General features: G+C 44.0%; 1 protein-coding gene across 1 annotated transcript in view; it reads right to left on the bottom strand.

Moving 5' to 3' along the window:
• LOC126188739 (uncharacterized) overlaps nt 1-7,531 on the bottom strand; it is a 78,465-nt gene extending 70,934 nt beyond the window's left edge. Inside the window, exon 1 of the mRNA XM_049930347.1 lies at nt 7,419-7,531. Within this exon, the coding sequence (XP_049786304.1) occupies nt 7,419-7,531 (113 nt within the window). The remainder of the gene's footprint in view (nt 1-7,418) is intronic.
• Nucleotides 7,532-22,692: the final 15,161 nt, after the last annotated feature.

Genomic DNA, 22,692 nt, shown 5'->3' with positions numbered 1-22,692 from the left:
TGAAGATTAGATGGGTAGATCACATAACTAATCAGGAGGTACTGAATAGAAATGGGGAGAAGAGGAGTTTGTGGCACAACTTGACCAGAAGAAGGGATCGGTTGGTAGGACATGTTCTGAGGCATCAAGGGATCACCAATTTAGTATTGGGGGGCAGCGTGGAGGGTAAAAATCGTAGAGGGAGACCAAGAGATGAATACACTAAGCAGATTCAGAAGGATGTAGGCTTCAGTAGGTACTGGGAGATGAAGAAGCTTGTACAGGATAGAGTAGCATGGAGAGCTGCATCAAACCAGTCTCAGGACTGAAGACTACAACAACAAGTCAGTGCAATCAACAGATATGACCATATATGTCACATACTTTGTACAACTTACACATATCGTTAGGGCAATCTAATATTGTAATTGTACTATTAGAAGCCAAAATCGTATGATGTGAAATAGTCTATCTCATGGCCAGTTTCGACAGTAACTAGCTGTCATCGTCAGATTCTCAGATCTCCCACAAAAATAATTACACATCGGTCTCATCGACATACTGAGAACTGCTCAAATTATAATAATACAACTCCACACTGGTTCGTCAAATTTATAAAACTTGCTAAATAAAATATCCGTAGCATGGATAAAGAGTACAGGAACAAAAGCAGGTGCAATAGAAAACAAGATGCGTCGATGACAAGTCAGGACGAAATCTTTTGATACTCACAAACTCTCTCGGCAATACCTATCTACGAACGGTGTACATACAGAGTTACACACAAAAAAAGGGAACATTTCCACAATCCAATAAAACTAGAAGTGATGAAGGAAAGAAATTGCATTCATAGCAATAGAAACCTTATAACTTTGTAATTTACGAAACATTGATGGCATTTATCATTTTTTTTTTAATTAAAATCCTTTAGATGGCGTCCTTCTATGCGAAATCTGCTGTAGAGATTCCTCATTGAACATCATTAGGATTTGTGTTTGCCCAGTAACGGTAGTTCTGTTTATTCACATAACCTGTGAGATGAAAATGTGCCTCATCTGACATCCACAACTTATTTAGAAATTCATCGTCTTTGTTTATTTTTCTTATCATTTGCTGACCGAATCCTAATGGTAACCGGTATACGTTGTTCTTCAATTGTTGCACCGTCTATAGTTTGTACGGATCAAATTTTAAATCAAGATGAAGAATTCTGCGAACACTCTCCCGGGACATTCTAACCACTGCTGCTTGCTTACGGATTCAACGCCGAGGACAGACTCGCATACAACATCAATGTTCACTGGAGAACGCACACTTCTTAGTCGTCCCGTTGGTTTCTTCTTGAGGGTAGATCCAGTCTCTTCAAAGCTATTAATCCAACATTTTATCGCGTGTTTCGACGGAACGGCTTCATGACGTCCTAAATTACAAAAACGTCGAAGCTCCCTCTGCGCCGCTACCAAACTATCATTGTTTTTATAAAACATTTTTGTGGCTAACGTACGCCGTTGCCCGTTCCACTGATCCATGATTACTGAAAAGGCGTACTGTTTACTCGCTAACTGTCACGAACCCGCAGTGCTGCCACCTGCCCAAGGTTGCCACTACTCATTTCAAACATTATCGTTATTCTGTGTCACCCTGTACTTGTCGGGGCTGGTGGTTCAGCGATAAAGCGCATGCCTTGAACCTGATATGTCGCTGGTTCGAATCTTGGTCGAACCATGGATTTCCCAGTCTTCGTTTTTACCTAGCCTTTACCTCTCAACGATGCGAGGAGCCACCAGACACAACACTTACCTCATATTCCATGGGTTCTTTTTCTCCGGTTGGATATCTGGGCTAACTTAGGGACGCAAAAGTCACCGAAGTGGCGTCGAATACAGAGGCTTGCACCAGGCCTTTGAGCCACACGAAATTATTATTATTACAAGGTGTACAACTTTGCTTCCGCCGTTTTTTCCCCAACATTTGAGCCTTCAATGAGTCAAACTGGTTACACTTGCATCATTCAAAGTATTTTCCATCGCTAGCCACTACTTTCTCCCATCTTTCGGACAGTGTATGTATCCCGCGTCGAAAAAAATGTTCATCTTTTTAAGTGATCCACGAATCGATCCAATTTGGGACTTCTTCATGAGATCGGAAGTGTTGGTCAGCCAGGCCATGCGCCATTGATCTATACATGTGATCATCCGAGGGAGCAATGTCTGGAGAATATGGCAAGTGGGGTAGGACTTCCCATTTTAACGTTTCCAAGTACGTTTTGACCCCTTTTGCAACGTGGGGTCGAGCGTTGTCATGCTGCAAAAGTCACTTTATCGTGCCTCTCGCTGTATTGCGGCCGTTTGTCTTTTAATGCTCTGCTCAAACGCATTAATTACGTTCGATAACGAGCACCTGTGATTGTTTCTCTTGGTTTTAACACCTCATATTACATGACGCCGAGCTGGTCGCACCAAATGCAGAGCATGATCTTGAAGCCGTGAATATTTGGTTTGGCCATCGACATGGAAGAATGGCCGTGATATCCCCATAATTTTTTGCATTTAGTGTTATCGTAATGGACCCATTTTTCGCCCCGGTCACAATGCGATGCAGAAATCCCTTCCGTTTTGCCTCTGAAGCAACTGTTCACACGCAGTGGCGAGCGATTCTAGGCGCTTCAGTCTGGAACCGCGCGACCGCTTCGGTCGCGGGTTCGAATCCTGCCTCGGGCATGGATCTATGTGATGTCCTTAGGTTAGTTAGGTTTAAGTAGTTCTGTTCTAGGGGACTGACGACCCCAGATGTTAAGTCTCATAGTGCTCAGAGCCATTTTTTAACCAACTGTTCACAAACACAAAAACGCCGTTCAACGTCTCATGGTTTCAGCTCACACGGGACCCAAGTTTCTTCTTTCTGAATCATGCCCATAGCATTGAGACGTTTTCAAATGGCTTGCTGTGTCACTGCCACTAATAGTGCCAATTGTTCTTGAGTTTTACGCTGGTCTTTACTCAGAAATGTCTCCAATTCTGCATCTTCGAAAACATTCTCTCTTCCACCACACTGCCGGTCTACGACGTTAAAATCACCGTTCTTGAAGCGTTGAAACCACTCACGACACGTTCTTTCACTAACAGCGTCCTTACCATATGTACTTGCGAGCCGCTGTTTTCTTCATATTGAAACAAAACAGTAACACCTCCCGCAAATGACGAGAATTAGGCTCGTAAAGTGACATTTTCAAACAAGAACAACTTTATGATCCAGACACAAATCGACTAATCTTTGAAGGTCCAAGCTAACTACCTGACGTCTCTGTTTTGTTTCTTTCGACTGCTACTTACCATTGTCGCCACCTATCGGCAAACGACGGAAGCAAAGTTGTACACCTTTTATCATCGACGTATTAAACTTGTACAGCCGGCCTCAGTGACTGAGCGGTTCAGTGTGGAACCGCGCGACCGTTACGGTCGCAGGTTCGAATCCTGCCTCGGGCACGGATGCGTGTGATGTCCTTAAGTTGGTTAGGTTTAAGTAGTTCTAGGTTCTAGGGGACTGATGACCTCAGATATTCAGTCCCACAGTGCTCAGAGCCATTTGAACCATTGTTTGAAACTTGTACACGACCCTCAGAATGCGAGTCCTACTCCCCCTTGTCCTATTTTTTGTAAATGAGCTGAGGTGCAACGTGTTTACCAGCCGCGTATTCACCTAGTCGGTTGTTGAAAACCGCCTAAAAACCGCAACTAGAGTGGCCAGCACACCGGCCCTCGTCGTTAATCTGTTGGACGCATTCGATCCGGAGCCAGCCATCCTGGAAGCAGCGTACTAATGCGTGTGTCGGTAGGACCTTTGCTTTTCACAATATAAATAAATGACCTAGTGGATAATGTCAAATGTTCCATAAGACTTTTCGCAGATGATGCTGTTGCACACAGAGAAGTCTCAACCCTAGCAAATTGTAGTGAAATGTAGGAAGATCTGCAGAGGATCGAGTCTTGGGGCAGGATTTCGCAATTGACCCTCAAAATAAATAGATGCACCGCAATAATAAAGAGACAGAACTACCCTTCATTGTATGCATTTCACGATTATTGAACAGTCATTGGAAGCAGTCACATCTATAAAATATCCTGGAGCACACTTTCGGACCTATTAAAAGGATGTGAGACAGATTCCAGACTGAGTTTCCTGGGAAGAATCCTCAGGAATTATAGTCCGTCAACAAAGGAAATAACTAACAAAAAAGACGTTGGATCAGTCTATATTAGTAAAAGGCAGGCGCTTTTTATGGTCCACGGTTCATGGTGTACGGTCATACTAAAGGTTGAACACAATAAGACATCACTTAGAGATATGCCTTGAGGAAGCGTAACTCACGACGCGCAAATTAAACAGACTATATTCATCCGATTTTTCAGAATGAGAGCACGTAGCATCTTCCAATAAACTTAACACATAATTTCAAACCTTTACAAAATTTATTCTTGCGGACATTAATTTATTCTTGCTGACATTCCCCCCCCCCCCCCTTCCCCGTCACACACACACAAAATAATGAAAGGAAAACAGCTTATCGTTTACTACACTGCGCAACACAAAGCATCACTTTTTCGAAACCCCGTAGTTATCTCCATGCTTGAAATTTGCCTCAAAGATACCTACGACCTTCCACTTTAATGGTGCAAAGGTGTGCTGCCCTGTGACTTCACCGTCACATTGGCACCAAACTTCACCACTATTCTGCTGAACGCCGTCGCGGACGTCTCAGACTATGGGAAGGCCGTCACAGCTCCGCTTAGCCATATTTCACCCCCTTCTTTTGGCGTCTCGGCGGTGGACGCCAGAAGCGCGACACCCAGCGTTGAACTCATGCAGTCTTCTTATGGGTGGCCGAGGAAAACATTCCAAACCCATCGCCGCTCAGAATCGACACGAGAAGGCAGGCCTCAGTGGGTTGCATAAAGGGTGTCGATGACACCATCCCTACCTTTGGAGCGTCGAATATCACACATTTCGCGCTCGAAAATGACAGTTCGCACTTCCAAGAGCAACACAACGCTCGACACTGCTGCCACCCGATAGTCGTTTCAGCCCTACTCTAAGTATATCGTGGGGCTGCAAACGCTCTGAACGTGATCGCACGCCTTTGGTGTGTAGCGCGACCGCAGTTTTTGCTCCATTATACAGGATGAAGCCACCAGGGAGCGTTCAAAACCTTTCGACGAAATCTGAACGTGATCCGAAGAAGTAAAGTCTGTTTATGCTTTCTGTTTCACACCCTCCTGTGGTGTGATCACGGAGAGGGACAACATTAACATGTGCGTGAATAAAACGGCAAAGGGTCCCTCTACGCCCCCCCCCCCCCCCCCAGTTCGACAAAAGTCTCGGTGCCACCCACACCCCTGTGTTGAGCACGTTAAAAATGAACCTGTCAGAAACGTCGACAACGTTTCAGCCTCGCAGCTGCTGTAGCGCCTGAAGGCAAGCAAACCGCATATAAGGAGTGTCGAAGGGATTACCTACCGGTCATAGTGTGATACGTACACGTTGGGTTTGGGCACAACTGTAGAAAGATATGTGCGAATACGACATCATAAACCCGCCTTACAGCTCACAGGAACTTCTGAGCTGTGGCCTTTTTCGCGTGTGTTGACATCTTGCTGTTTGAAGCGTCATCGAGCCCGAGGATGATGTCGCAGGGCGCTACGCTTTTGCACCATTATAGATGAATGTGGTAGGTACCTTTGAGGGAACTTTCATACGTATGTATCGCAAGGGAGACTTTTCGAAAAAAGTGATCCTTTAATTTTGTTGTGCAATGTACATTTTCGCTTTTTATGCAGTGGAACTTCAGCATGAGGTTTTACATTGTAACTTATTGTTTCTTTACTACTAATTCTGTTCGCAAAGAATTTTGCAGACAATATCCAGACACACTGAGGTGACAAAAGTCATGGGATACTTCCTAATAGCGTGTCGGACTCCTTTTGCCCGGCGTAGTGCAGCAACTTCATGCGACATGGACTCAACAAGTCGTTGGAAGACCCTGAAGAAATATTGAGACATGCTGCCTCTATAGCCATCCGTAACTGCGAAAGTGTTGCCGGTACAGGATTTTGTGCACGCACTGACCTCTCGACTGTGTTCCATAAATGGTCGATGGGGCCTGTGTGGCCGAGCTGTTCTAGGCGCTTCAGTCCGGAACCGCGCTGCTGCTACGGCCGCAGGTTGGAATCCTGCCTCGGGCACGGATGTGTGTGATGTCCTCAGGTTAGTTAGGTTTAAGTAGTTCTACGTCTAGGCGACTGATGACCTCAGATGTTAAGTCCCATAGTGCTTAGAGCCATTTGAACCCCTTTTTTCCGATGGGATCCATGTCGGGCGATCGAGGCGGCCAGATCGTTCACTAGAATTCTCCAGACTATTCTTGAAAGCAATTGCGAATAATCGTGGCCTGGCGACATGGTGCATTGTCATCCACAAAAATTCTATCGTTGTTTGGAAACATGAAACCCATGTATGAGAGCAAATGGTCTCCAAGCAGCCGTAAATAGCCATTTCCAGTCAGTGATTGGTGAAATTGGACCAGAGAATCCAGTCCACTACGTTATGGAGCCACCATCAGCATGAACAGTGCCTTGTTGACAACCTGTGTACATGGCTTCGTGGGGTCTGCGCCACATTTGACGTCTACCATCAGCTCTTATCAAGAGAAATTGGGACTCATCTGGCAAGATCACGGTCTTCCAGTCGTCTAGGGCCCATCCGATATTGGAACGGACCCAGGAGAGGCGCTGAAGGCGATGTCGTGGTGTTAGCAAAAGCACTCGCGTCAGTCGTCTGCTGCCGAAGGCCATTAACGGCAAATTTCGCCGCAGTGTCATAACGGACACGTTCGTGTTGCGTCCGACGTCGATTTCTGCGGATATTTCACACAGTGTCGCTGGTCTGTTAGCACTTACAACTCTACCCAAACGCTGCTGCTCCTCGGGCGCCCGCTGCGTTTAACGTGCTTAGAGGTAATGCCTGAAATTTGGTATTCTTAGCGTGCTCTTGACACTGTGGATTTCGAAATATTGAATTTCCTAACGATTTCCGAAATAGAATGTTCCATTCGTGTAGCTCCAATTACCATTCCGCGTGCAGAGTCTGTTAAATCTTGTCGTGAAGTTTCTCACATGAATCATCCGAGTACAAATGATGGCCGCACCGATGCACTGCCTTTTTATAACTTGTGTACGCGATGCTATCGCCATCTGTATGTGTGCATATCGCTGTACCATGACTTTTTTCACCTCAGTGTATACCAATGAATGTATCTGCACATTTATATCATTTTATGACAAAAAATTCGGGAGATGTGACGTTTCATGCATGGGAGTCTGAACCTTTAAAGAAGTGGGAGTGGGGTTCTCTGGTAGACGCGGTGGTGATGAGCGAGTTGTTACCTGGCGGCCGCGCTGCACCGCTTGGGGTCCAGGTAGCGGACGCCATGCAAGGAGCCGTCCGAGGCGTATTCCCGCAGCACTGTCGTCACCGATACGTACGCCTGCGCAGCCATCTCGTATTGCCGCGCTGTGCCGCTAAGCCTCTAGATATCGACGCTCTCCCACCTGTTAGAAGGCTGTACGTCTGTCCGAAACATTCTCCATCATTAAGTTAATGGGTGCGCGATTGGAAAACGTGTTCGACAACCCGTCAGAACCAGATAGTCACTGCAGCTTGTTTCGAGAACATGGTGATTAGTAAAACATGTGTAGTGTTTCATTCGTTTCATAACAGTGATAGGAATATTGAAGATAAGATCGATTCAGCTGCAAGTCCTTTATTTATGAGACGGTTTTGCAGAATTTTAGCTGCATCATCAAGTATAATACACTACTGGCCATTAAAATTGCTACACAACCAAGATGACGTGCTACAGACACGAAATTTAACCGACAGGAAGTAGATGCTGTGATATGCAAATGATTAGCTTTTCAGAGCATTCACACAAGGTTGGCGCCGGTGGCGACACCTACAACCTGCTGACATGAGGAAAGTTTCCAACTGATTTCTCATACACAAACAGCAGTTCACCGGCGTTACCTGATGAAACGACGTTGTGATGCCTCGTGTAAGGAGGAGAAATGCGTACCATCACGTTTCCGACTTTGATAAAGGTCGGATTGTAGCCTATCGCGAATGCGGTTTATCGTATCGTGACATTGCTGCTCGCGTTGGTCGAGATCCAATGACTGTTAGCAGAATATGGAATCGGTGGGTTCAGGAGGGTAATACGGAACGCCGTGCTGGATCCCAACGGCCTCGTATCACTAGCAGTCGAGATGATAGGCATCTTATCCGCATGGCTGTAACGGATCGTGCAGCCACGTCTCGATCCCTGAGTCAACAGATGGGAACGTTTGCAAGACAACAACCATCTGCACGAACAGTTCGACGACGTTTGCAGCAGCATGGACTATCAGCTCGGAGACCGTGGCTGCGGTTACCCTTGACGCTGCATCACAGACAGGAGCGCCTGCGATGGTGTACTCAACGACGGACGTGGGTGCACGAATGGCAAAACGTCATTTTTTCGGATGAATCCAGGTTCTATTTCAGCATCGTGATGGTCGCATCCGTGTTTCTCGACATAGCGGTGAACGCACATTGGAAGCGTGTATTCGTCGTCGCCATACTGGCGTATCACCAGGCGTGATGGTATGGGGTGCCATTGGTTACACTTTTCGGTCACCTCTTGTTCGCATTGACGGCACTTTGAACAGTGGACGTTACATTTCATATGTGTTACGACCCGTGGCTCTAACCTTCATTCGATCCCTGCGAAACCCTACATTTCAGCAGGATAATGCACGACCGCATGTTGCAGGAACTGTACGGGCCTTCCTGGATACAGAAAGTGTTCGACTGCTGCCCTGGCTACCACATTCAGATCTCTCACCAACTGAAAACGTCTGGTCAATGGTGGCCGAGCAACTGGCTCGTCACAATACGCCAGTACTCTTGATGAACTGTGGTATGGTGTTGAAGCTGCATGGGCAGCTGTACCTGCACACGCCACACGCCACACTCAATTCCTAGGCGTATCAAGGCCGTTATTACGGCAAGAGGTGATTGTTCTGGGTACTGATTTCTCAGGATCTATGCACGCAAATTGCGTGAAAATGTAACCACATGTCAGTTCTAGCATAATATATTCGTCCAATGAATACCCGTTTATCATCTGCATTTCTTCTTGCTGTAGCAGTTTTAATGGGCAGTAGTGTAAAATCATCAGTCATGTTTGGATCGAGAAAAGAGTTTGGGTTGACGCAGCGTTCACAGTCATCTCATTCTCTTTCCTCGATCCAAACACAGCACATGATGATGCCTATAAATAAAGGGTTTACGACTGAAGGAATCTGTGGATGCCCTGACTATAGTGTCTGCTGCAGTAACAGGAACGCGGGTATAGACATTAGGGATATTTCCAAGCGTTGAGTGAAAAAAGAAGACTGCAGTGTAGTTTACAACTTCTCATTTATATCATGATCTGAAAACTAATTGTTAAACATGCTTAAGATACCTTAATATTGGTTAAAGAAATAATAATTTTTAATTTTTTTTTCTTTATTGTAATTTGAACACCCCATACAAGGTGGGCTGGCAGCGGAAAAGGTTACTCCGCTCTTCAGCCATATGCAGTACAATAAAAAAGAAAGGGAGACAGATAAGAACAGACTGGCGGTTAAAAAACAGTAGATACAATAATTAAAAAAACATGAAGCCGTTCACACTCGACGAAACAAACAAGAAAACTGTCGGCACTGTGCACAATCCACTGACGAGTTAGACGACACATGTGAACGAAGGAGCGTGGACGGCGAAAAACACTGATGCACAAACACGACGGCACAGACACTAAACCGAGGGCGATGATCTCCGGCGCGCGAATGTTCACTAGGCGTGTGCGAGTCCGAAATAATTTTTAAATTTGTGATACGTATATAAATTGCGTTCATTGACGGAGGAGAAGTGAGCAAAAAAGGAAATGGAAGGAACTAATAACATCAGCTGCATCGGTATTTTATGCGGAATAAGCGGCGACGATTGGAAAATAGGTGGCGGGCCGGTATTCGAGCCCAGGGTCTCCTCCTTACCAGGCAACTGTGTTAACCACTGCACCAGTGTTTATCTCACAGGCGCCGTCTATCTCTTAATGCTCCTCGGCCGACTCACATTCCTACCTAGCGCCACCTGTCTGCAAAAAAATGGTTCAAACGGCTCTGAGCACTATGGGACTTAACATCTATGGTCATCAGTCCCCTAGAATTAGAACTACTTAAACCTAACTAACCTAAGGACATCAAACAACACCCAGCCATCACGAGGCAGAGAAAATCCCCGACCCCGCCGCGAATCGAACCCGGGAACCCGAGCGTGGGAAGCGAGAACGCTACCGCACGACCACGAGATGCGGGCCACACCTGTCTGCAGTCCCCGTCCATGTGCTCCATGGTCGCCAAGTGCATCCACACTGAACGTTGTGAATTAATTGCTCATTGAGGCGAGTCAATTATGTAAAATGTATAAACATCAGTTTCTCATTGATTAAGAGTGAGCCAGAAACTCATTTGAGATCTGTCCTTGTTGTGGTTGAAACACTCCCGTTTAAATTCCTTTATTGGGTTTTGTGTAATTTATCGAAGCCGCCAAACAGTTAATTATTATGATTAAATGACCGTGTGCTTAATGGATGAAAGGCTATCGGCTTTTCAGCTGTGGTTTCGGGGGCATTTCAACCGAGTGCGGCTGTTTTGCAACTGAATAGTGGAATGATTGAAAGTTTGTCTATTATTAAGGACCACAAAGGTTGCGATGTACAAACTGTACTGTATTTTCTACGAACACACAAATTTTGAGGCAGTTGCTACCTTCGCCTTACACTTTAATTACGGTTATCTCTTTTATTAGTTGCTGATTTTAGGTACTTCGTCACACGCAATGATGATGGTTAACATTCACAACAATCCTCACTGCAATCCATGGTTGTTGCTGGCCGACGCGGTTGACGCGAAACACGTAATTCGGCGCTTGTCACTTTCTGTTTCATATCACTCGCGAATCGGTATTAGTGAGTGTCAACCCCACGACGATCAGGGGGACGTGCTCACTCTTCATACTCCGGTGAATATTAACGTTTACAACTCACTCGACCACCATTCTTGCCCGTCTCTCCAACACCACTCCTCACTCGACACTCTCCAGTACTACTCCGCACTCGACACTCGTCTCACTGCCTCCTGCAGCGCACGGCAATCGACTCCTGTCTACTATCGACCTGGGCGTCGGATACTAGCATCTATGTTCATGGGATCACGGATCCCTTACACGGTCTTCAGTCTAATTCAAACTTGATGCAGTTCGTCATGTTTTAGGGCACTAAAAGTTCGCAAGTATGACTCCACAGCAGGACACTTGCAATTTTTACCTTTCGAAAAGTCTCAGTTCTCTCTAAAAAAAATTCGAAATTTCTGTTGACGTCATCCATGACTAATCATAAACTTATGGCTTAGTCTAAGTCTTGATCAAACAAATATTGCACTAAGAGAAACTATCAGAGCTCAAGGTTACGTAGTAATAAAACCCGTAATTTGGCATATGACAGAACACAAAAAAATAAATAAAATAAAAAGTAACCCAAACTTCACCTGTCTGAAGGATAGAAGTAAACATTACATTACTGAAGTATCGTAAACTGGCTAGTTTAACATCATGACATTCGCCCATGTATGTAACTCACTTCAAGGTTGCACAATCTGTCACATGCTGGAGGAGGAAGGAAGATGGGGCTTAACGTCCCGTCAACATCGAGGTCACTAAAGACAGAGCACAAGCCCGGATGGTGTCAAAGATGTGGTAGGAAATGGGCCATGACCTTCCAAAGGAACCATGCCGGCATTTGCCGGCATCGATTTAGGCAAACTAAAGAAAACCTAAATCCGGATGACCGGACGGGGATTTGAACCCCCGTCCTCCCGAATGCGAGTCGAGTGTGCTAACCACTGCGCCATCTCGCTTGGTGAATCATATACTGACACACACGCCATTATTAACAGTTTCAAAATTCATACGTCAAATACCCTCCCCCCATGAACCATGGACCTTGCCGTTGGTGGGGAGGCTTGCGTGCCTCAACGATACAGATAGCCGTACCGTAGGTGCAACCGCAACGGAGGGGTATCTGTTGAGAGGCCAGACAAACGTGTGGTTCCTGAAGAGGGGCCGCAGCCTTTTCAGTAGTTGCAGGGGCAACAGTCTGGATGATTGACTGATCTGGCCTTGTAACATTAACCAAAACAGCCTTGCTGTTGTGGTACTGCGAACGGCTGAAAGCAAGGGGAAACTACAGCCGTAATTTTTCCAGAGGGCATGCAGCTTTACTGTATGGTTAAATGATGATGGCGTCCTCTTGGGTAAAATATTCCGGAGGTAAAATAGTCCCCCATTCGGATCTCCGGGCGGGGACTACTCAAGAGGACGTCGTTATCAGGAGAAAGAAAACTGGCATTCTACGGATCGGAGCGTGGAATGTCAGATCCCTTAATCGGGCAGGTAGGTTAGAAAATTTAAAAAGCGAAATGGATAGGTTAAAGTTAGATGTAGTGGGAATTAGTGAAGTTCGGTGGCAGCAGGAACAAGACTTTAGGTCAGGTGAATACAGGGTTATAAATACAAAATCAAATAGGGGTAATGCAGGAGTAGGTTTAATAATGAATAAAAGAAATAGGAGTGCGGGTAAGCTACAACAAACAGCATAGTGAACGTATTATAGTGGCCAAGATAGACACGAAGCCCATGCCTACTACAGTAGTAGAAGTTTATATGCCAACTAGCTCTGCAGATGACGAAGAAATTGAAGAAATGTATGATGAGATAAAAGAAATTATTCAGGTAGTGAAGGAAGACGAAAATTTAATAGTCATGGGTGACTGGAATTCGACAGTAGGAAAAGGAAGAGAAGGAAACATAGTAGGTGAATATGGATTGGGGTAAGAAATGAAAGAGGAAGCCGTCTGTTAGAATTCTGCACAGAGCATAACTTAATCATAGCTAACACTTGGTTCAAGAATCATAAAAGAAGGTTGTATACATGGAAGAATCCTGGAGATACTAAAAGGTATCAGATAGATTATATAATGGTAAGACAGAGATTTAGGAACCAGGTTTTAAATTGTATGACATTTCCAGGGGCAGATGTGGACTCTAACCACAATCTATTGGTTATGAACTGTACATTAAAACTGAAGAAATTACAAAAAGGTGGGAATTTAAGGAGATGGGACCTGGATAAACTGACTAAACCAGAGGTACAGAGTTTCAGGGACAGCAAAAGGGAACAATCGACAGGAATGGGGGAAAGAAATACAGTAGAAGAAGACTGGGTAACTTTGAGGGATGAAGAAGTGAAGGCAGCAAAGGATCAAGTACGTAAAAAGACGAGAGCTAGTAGAAATCCTTGGGTAACAGAAGAAATATTGAATTTAATTGATGAAAGGAGAAAATATAAAATGCAGTAAATGAAGTAGGCAAAAAGGAATACAAACGTTTCAAAAATGAGATCGACAGGAAGTGCAAAATGGCTAAGCAGTGATGGCTAGAGAACAAATGTAAGGATGTAGAGGCTTATCTCACTAGGGGTAAGATAGATACTGCCTGCAGGAAAATTAAAGAGACCTTTGGAGAAAAGAGAGCCACTTGTATGAATATCAAGAGCTCAGACGGAAACCCAGTTCTAAGCGAAGAAGGGAAAGCAGAAAGGTGGAAGGAGTATATAGAGGGTCTATACAAGGCCGATGTACTTGAGGACAATATTATGGAACTGGAAGAGGATGTAGATGAAGATGAAATGGGAGATACGATACTGCGTGAAGAGTTTGACAGAGCACTGAAAGACCTGAGTCGAAACTAGGCCCCGGGAGTAGACAACATTCCATTAGAACTACTGACAGCCTTGGGAGAGCCAGTCCTGACAAAACTCTACCATCTGGTGAGGAAGATATACGAGACAGGCGAAATACCCTCCGACTTGAAGAAGAATATAATAATTCCAATCCCAAAGAAAGCAGGTGTTGACATGTGATAATTACCGAACTATCAGTCTAATAAGTCACAGCTGCAAAATACTAACGCGAATTATTTACAGACGAATGGAAAAACTAGTAGAAGCCGACCTCGGGGAAGATCAGTTTGGATTCCGTAGAAATGTTGGAACACGTGAGGCAATACTGACCTTACGACTTATTTTAGAAGAAAGATTAAGGAAAGGCAAACCTACGTTTCTAGCATTTGTAGACTTAGAGAAAGCTTTTGACAATGTTGACTGGAATACTCTCTTTCAAATTCTAAAGGTGGCAGGGGTAAAATAGAGGGAGCGAAAGGCTATTTACAATGTGTACAGAAACCAGATGGCAGTTATAAGAGTCGAGGGGCATGAAAGGGAAGCAGTGGTTGGGAAGGGAGTGAGACAGGGTTGTAGCCTGTCCCCGATGTTATTCAATCTGTATATTGAGCAAGCAGTAAAGGAAACAAAAGAAAAGTTTGGAGTAGGTATTAAAATCCAGGGAGAAGAAATAAAAACTTTGAGGTTCGCAGATGACATTGTAATTCTGTCAGCGACAGCAAAGGACTTGGAAGAGCAGTTGAACGGAATGGACAGTGTCTTGAAAAGAGGATATAAGATGAACATCAACAAAAGCAAAACGAGGATAATGGAATGTAGTCGAATTAAGTCGGGTGATGCTGAGGGAATTAGATTAGATTGCTATTTGGGGAGCAAAATAACTGATGATGCTCGAAGTAGAGAGGATATAAAATGTAGGCTGGCATTGGCAAGGAAAGCGTTTATGAAGAAGGGAAATTTGTTAACATCGAGTATAGATTTAAGTGTCAGGAAGTCGTTTCTGAAAGTATTTGTATTGAGTGTAGCCATGTATGGAAGTGAAACATGGACAATAAATAGGTTGGACAAGAAGAGAATAGAAGCTTTCGAAATGTGGTGCTACAGAAGAATGTTGAAGATTAGGTGGGTAGATCACGTAACTAATGAGGAGGTATTGAATAGGATTGGGGAGAAGAGAAGTTTGTGGCACAACTTGACTAGAAGAAGGGATCGGTTGGTAGGACATGTAATGAGGCATCAAGGGATCACAAATTTAGCATTGGAGGGCAGCATGGAGGGTAATAATCGTAGAGGGAGACCAAGAGATGAATACACTAAGCAGATTCAGAAGGATGTAGGTTGCAGTAGGTACTGGGAGATGAAGAAGCTTGCACAGGATAGAGCAGCATGGAGAGCCGCATCAAACCAGTCTCAGGACTGAAGACCACAACAACAACAACGTCAAATACAAACTCTGCTCACTCCCTCATTCCCTCAGGCAATAAAAAAATTTAAAAAATAGTCATCCACCACGATAAATGAATGTGGCTCTCTGAAACTGAAAAATATTATCTACATTTTAGCTTTTTAACTAAAATGTCTTTTACTTAGTTATTTCATGATAAGTATTTTGAGCTGTGCACGAGCCATGTCTGAGATGTGCGATATCGATAGATGCTGCTGTGCGGGAGCGTCTTTGCCCGGTTACTGGTTAACTGTGGAAGCCCTCCAACAAGGTGCAGTGATGTGGTGCCGAGTGTTGGTATACGGGCATACGCAGCATGCGTTGTGAGGGTTGACTTACTGGATGCCACAGTATGCTGTCCCGTGTTCGCTGTTGCTGTGAATGTGTTGATCTTTCAGGCAGGCTCATTACTGGGACATAAGCAGCAGCCTGGCGTCAGCACTGTTGGTGTCGAGATGCCTATCTGATTTAAGGCCACTGGCCACTCAACCATTTGACAAATGGGAACTTGGTCTCGAATTCTCATCTGAAAACCGTTGGAATCTTATGGTGAGCATCTACTTCCGTCATTGGGTAGCGATTTGCGCTTGTTAAATAGGTGTACTGAGCATCTGTCATCCTGAGTACCTCCCTTTTCGCAAATGTGTTTTCTGTTCCTTGTGTACAACTGAGCGGGATTCCACTCTTCAATTAGTAATATCAAGCTGTTTGAGGCCATTTTGTGCTCACATGGCGAATTGCTGCATATGTGTGTTACTCGCTGATTTTCTTCTGAATTGCACTAGGAGAGCGGCTGCCGTACTTGCTGAAGGTGTCTAGCTTGCTGGTACTCACGCAAGCTTCGCAAGTGTTTTTGTTATCGTTTTAGTGAGCTGTGCTCTTAAGAGATTTGTTTTAAAGATTTCTTGCTGGGTTGCAATTTATGTCCTTGTCTGTACTGTCAAGTTGATTTGTGTGTGTATTTTAACAGGAGCTTTATTAATAAGATTTCATATGTTGTAGGGGAGCATAGGATGATGATTATTATTATTGTTATTGTTATGATGCGTACATGGTAAAGAAACCGGAAGCTATCATGTACCTAATTGACAATTAATTCAAAATAAAGAGCCTCCTTGATGTGCTATTTAATTTATGAATCCAGTAGCTAATAACGGTATCTGTCTCCTTTGATTAAAGCAGTTAACCAGGTAGTTAAATTTGTGTGTTTTATTGTATTTTTTGAACACTAGAGCCACGTTTTGGGTGAGCTCGACTCTCTGTAATACTGTCACCATTTGGTGTCAGAGGGAGCTTTACTTAAATATCTAGCGTGTAAGATCCCGTTAGCAGCATGTACTGCATTTGCTACATCATTTTTTGCTGATTATTGATCTAAGCTTAATTTTACGTGGCCGTTGATGGTGGTTTCTTTTGGTTAAGGGAACTGAAATAAATCTTTACTAGTACCGCCGTGAGGCTGATTTTAGTTCCTAACTAGTATGTTGCCGTTATCGGTGATTTCTGACTAAAAATTATGTTTCTTATCCTCACTGGGTTCTCCTACTTTCCACTCTGGCATTCAGTCTATCTTAAGTTCTTTTGAGGCGCCCCATTTAGTGCAAACTTATAATTGGCAGTTGGCTGTAAATATTATTTTTAAAATTATTATTTATTTATTTGCCAAAAAACCTCGGTCATTTTTTAAAATCTTGGAATTCTATGAATTTTTTTAAACTGTCGTGTTGTTAAGCTTGTATTTGTCCTTGGTACTAAAAGCCCAGTAACCAACTGTTTTTCTAAAATACTTTCTCGGAACGGAATTATAATATTTATTTATTCAGCCTTGCAAGACACTTTCTCAAAAACTATAAGAGTTTCCACATTAAATATTTACTATTCGTTTATTTGGTGGCCCTTAATATTATCACAATAAATTATTGTTAAAATTTTACATGTTTTTGTTGGTCCCGCACCTTGCCACTCACCCTACCAGCTACCTAACGCTTCAATTTAGTTAAAGTTTTTCAGTGATCTTTACACAGAACACATTAATACATCACGTACTTAATTATCATAGGATGTCATGAATTCTGCGTTTTATGTGTCTTCGTATATTTCAGAAATTACTTCAGACATTAAACTGAAATCAAAATGTCATAAATTATTATAATTTCCAAAATCTTTACAAAAATTCACAACAGTTTGGTTGCTAGAAGTGTCTTCAATAATTTACAGGAGAATACCCCTGGGTTGCCATGTGCGTTAGCACGCCCCTCCTGAGATTTGAGCAGTAAATGGTCACACACTTTCAGGTGGGACAACAGTACACAGACAGTTGTTGTACACTTTTTCCGTCCCACTGATAGTGAGTGTGAGAGAGGGTGTGAGGGGTGAGGGTGGCATGACCAGTGGCGACAACAAGGGCATCTGGCCACCTTCTACCACTAATATTCCCAAATTCAGTAATTAACATGCTGACTTTGCGAAGATACAGGATAAAGTTCAGGAAAAAGAAGAAGAGAATTTACAGGGAGGCCGGCGGCGGTGGCCGTGCGGTTCTGGCGCTGCAGTCCGGAACCGCGAGGCTGCTACGGTCGCAGGTTCGAATCCTGCCTCGGGCATGGGCGTGTGTGATGTCCTTAGGTTAGTTAGGTTTAAGTAGTTCTAAGTTCTAGGGGACTTATGACCTAAGATGTTGAGTCCCATAGTGCTCAGAGCCATTTGAACCATTTTTTTTTTTTTTACAGGGAGGTATGAAATATTTGCACGCTGAGAAGTGCTAATCAAACACTGTAAGGCTGCCCTTCTGCGCAGAGTGCTGGGAGCAGAAGCTTGTGATCACCTCGCAGCACGTAGACTGCTGGGATATGCTTAACCTCCTTCTACCATGATATTCGATTTACAGGTTGTACCGTTACTGTCACTATATGACGCTGGTATCAAGCATCACTACGTGATATTCATTCATTTTGCCGCTATTTCGCGGTTATTTTAGTCACTATACTATAGCTCACCGCGGTTATTTTAGTCAGTATACTAGAACTCACCACGCTAGGGTAGTGTGTCGCTTGAAACGTCCCTATGTCCTCTTTTGCTAGCAGAAGGCAGTCGGTGAATATCATTATGCCAAGAGGACCTACTTTAGGAAAACGGATAGTTCCGCGGAAATTGTGTAGTAACCCGCTCCGTCGCTATCGAATGCTAGACAGATGCCCGCCTCCACTGTGGTCAGTGAATGCTGTGGCCAACCACAGCCTTCAGAGAATAATTGATCATGACATTTGTGCCTTTCTACATGTGACGGGTTCGATTCCCGGCGGGGTCAGGGATTTTCTCTGCCTCGTGATGACTGGGTGTTGTGTGATGTTCTTAGGTTAGTTAGGTTTAAGTAGTTCTAAGTTCTAGGGGATTGATGACCATAGATGTTAAGTCCCATAGTGCTCAGAGCCATTTGAACCAATTTTTTTTTCTACATGTGATACAAAGAGTCAAACACCGTGGCCCCATCCGACCCGTTGGGACAGTTAGTTGCATTCGCTCTAAAAATTGTAACGCTCAGGACAATGTTCTTTTAGTTAGTCTGCAAATGTATGCGTTCCTGCTTCAGTTTGCGAGTTCGACATCAATGTTCACTGAATGCCATTCGCCAGAGCGCATCGCATACCAGTTGGAACCAAGATGTTGGTAGTACAGCAGATATGGATTTGGCCTACGGCAGTGTTTCCTTACTGTCACAGACTATGTACTGAAACTGTATCTATAAGAACTGTTATCGAGTATTCCAGTTTCTCATCACATGAGGGCAGTGCTTCTGTTGCATTCATTCAGAAAGTTCCACGACCAGCGAACCAAAGTGCCGGTGAATTCCAACGGAAGACTCAAGCAGAGTGCCCTGAGCAGAAGATCTAGGCACTCTACTAAGAAGAGAAGGCCCTGGAGAATTGTGGACATCATGGAACCAGCATTTTTGGAGTGATGTAGCTGCAGGAGGAGCTGTAAAACTATAGTTCAGTATCATTGTCTTAGGATTTTAAAAGATGTTCTGAACTAAAACGTAATGTGTATCTTGAACACAGTGACCTCATTTATGCCAAACTGTTTGAAGTACCCTACTCCAGGCGGTGTTAGTGGCGTACGGGAACCTACGCACAAGAGGCTGATGGCGTTATAGTCATGGACAAGAGAGCAGGAGACGACGACGCAAGAGGCACAGGGGCACTAGGTCAGCGGCGCCATGGCAGGAGTCGCTGGCGGCGCGGTCGCCTCCCTCCCCGCAGCGAGGAACCAGTTGCATCTATTCAGCTCACTCCACAGCGACCAAGTGCACCCACGGAAATTCTTTCGGATCTCCCCATGGATTTTTCAGTTGACCCACGTGGTTTATGGCGTTCTTTTGCACGTTACCGCTTTTGTAGTATCTGAAAACCTTGCGCTAAGGACACGTCACCATTTCCGCCTTCCGTCTCACCACACTGGGTAATCATGGCTCGTCCGCTAGCCCTTGACAGCCGTTCCACAACTGGCCGATGGGAACAGCACCTGCTTGCCTGTAGCGAGTCTGCGACACAGATGCGAGCACCGATGCTTACAGCGGGCCAGCTGGTGCCCATTCCAACTAAAGTGGCTTACTTATGCCGCGGACCGAGATCCACGCTTGACTGCGCTATCTATTCCGTAACGATCGTGTTGTCTTACTCTGCACTAGAACTATCTTGGATCTGCTACCGCACTATGTTTGGATTACTCTCTTTGGATCAGTGTTTGCCAGTGCTTGTAATTTTAGTGTTAATAATGTTACTGTTATGTGTTGTTTCACTGTGTAGCAGTCACTACATCCTCGACCACAACGGCTTCAACCCTGAAGTTATCATTTTTTTAGGCAGGCAGTGAAAACTTTCTTGTCCACCTGCACAACCCTACGAACACGAGGTAAGCAAACTATAAGCCCCCCACAATATGGTTCTGTATGAAATTTAGCCTAATTTTACATCTCACTCTACAAAAAAATCCACGTATTACCAAAGCTGTTGTGTTGTTGTGGTCTTCAGTCCTGAGACTGGTTTGATGCAGCTCTCCATGCTACTCTATCCTGTGCAAGCTTCTTCATCTCCCAGTACCTACTGCAACCTACATCCTTCTGAATCTGCTTAGTGTACTCATCTCTTGGTCTCCCCCTACGATTTTTACCCTCCACGCTGCCCTCCAATACTAAATTGGTGATCCCTTGATGCCTCAGAACATGTCCTACCAGCCGATCCCTTCTTCTGGTCAAGTTGTGCCACAAACTTCTCTTCTCCCCAATCCTATTCAATACTTCCTCATTAGTTATGTGATCTACCCATCTAATCTTCAGCATTCTTCTGTAGCACCACATTTCGAAAGCTTCTATTCTCTTCTTGTCAAAACTGTTTACCGTCCATGTTTCACTTCCATACATGGCTACACTCCATACAAATACTTTCAGAAATGACTTCCTGACACTTAAATCTATACTCGACGTTAACAAATTTCTCTTCTTCAGAAACGCTTTCCTTGCCATTGCCAGTCTACATTTTCTATCCTCTCTACTTCGACCATCATCAGTTATTTTGCTCCCCAAATAGCAAAACTCCTTTACTACTTTAAGTGTCTCATTTCCTAATCTAATTCCCTCAGCATCACCTGACTTAATTCGACTACATTCCATTATCCTCGTTTTGCTTTTGTTGATGTTCATCTTATATCCTCCTTTCAAGACATTATCCATTCCATTCAACTGCTCTTCCAAGTCCTTTGCTGTCTCTGACAGAATTACAATGTCATCTGCGAATCTCAAAGTTTTTATTTCTTCTCCCTGGATTTTAATACCTACTCGCAACTTTTCTTTTGTTTCCTTTACTGCTTGCTCAATATACAGATTGAATAACATCGGGGACAGGCTACAACCCTGTCTTACTCCCTTCCCAACAACTGCTTCCCTTTCATGTCCCTCGACTCTTATAACTGCCATCTGGTTTCTGTACAAATTGTAAATAGCCTTTCGCTCCCTGTATTTTACCCCTGCCACCTTTAGAATTTGAAAGCGAGTATTCCAGTCAACATTGTCAAAAGCTTTCTCTAAGTCTACAAATGCTAGAAACGTAGGTTTGCCTTTCCTTAATCTTTCTTCTAAGATAAGTCGTAAGGTCAGTATTGCCTCACGTGTTCCAGTATTTCTACGGAATCCAAACTGATCTTCCCCGAGGTCGGCTTCTACTAGTTTTTCCATTCGTCTGTAAAGAATACATGTTAGTATTTTGCAGCTGTGGCTTATTAAACTGATTGTTCGGTAATGTTCACATCTGTCAACACCTGCTTTCTTTGGGATTGGAATTATTATATTCTTCTTGAAGTCGGAGGGTATTTCGCCTGTTTCATACATCTTGCTCACCAGATGGTAGAGTTTTGTCAGGACTGGCTCTCCCAAGGCCGTCAGTAGTTCCAATGGAATGTTGTCTACTCCCGGGGCCTTGTTTCGACTTAGGTCTTTTAGTGCTCTGTCAAACTCTTCACGCAGTATCGTATCTCCCATTTCATCATCATCTACATCCTCTTCCATTTCCATAATATTGTCCTCAAGTACATCGCCCTTGTATAGACCCTCTATATACTCCTTCCACCTTTCTGCTTTCCCTTCTTTGCTTAGAACTGGCTTTCCATCTGAGCTCTTGATATTCATACAAGTGGTTCTCTTATCTCTAAAGGTCTCTTTAATTTTCCTGTAGGCAGTATCTATCTTACCCCTAGTGAGATAAGCCTCTACATCCTTACATTTGTCCTCTAGCCATCCCTGCTTAGCCATTTTGCACTTCCTGTCGATCTCATTTTTGAGACGTTTGTATTCCTTTTTGCCTGCTTCATTTACAGCATTTTTATATTTTCTCCTTTCATCAATTAAATTCCATATTTCTTCTGTTACCCAAGTATTTCTACTAGCCCTCGTCTCTTTACCTACTTGATCCTCTGCTGCCTTCACTACTTCATCCCTCAAAGCTACCCATTCTTCTTCTACTGTATTTCTTTCCCCCATTCCTGTCAATTGTTCCCTTATGCTCTCCCTGAAACTCTGTACAACCTCTGGTTCTTTCAGTTTATCCAGGTCCCATCTCCTTAAATTCCCACCTTTTTGCAGTTTCTTCAGTTTTAATCTACAGGTCATAACCAATAGATTGTGGTCAGAGTCCACATCTGCCCCTGGAAATGTCTTACAATTTAAAACCTGGTTCCTAAATCTCTGTCTTACCATTATATAATATACCTGATACCTTTTAGTATCTCCAGGGTTCTTCCATGTAAACAACCTTCTATCATGATTCTTAAACCAAGTGTTAGC

Source organism: Schistocerca cancellata, chromosome 5 (genome assembly GCF_023864275.1).
Source record: "Schistocerca cancellata isolate TAMUIC-IGC-003103 chromosome 5, iqSchCanc2.1, whole genome shotgun sequence".
Taxonomy (NCBI): Eukaryota; Metazoa; Arthropoda; class Insecta; order Orthoptera; family Acrididae; genus Schistocerca; species Schistocerca cancellata.
The sequence above is the reverse complement of the archived record's forward strand: the minus strand, read 5'-3'. Positions and strand labels throughout refer to the sequence as shown.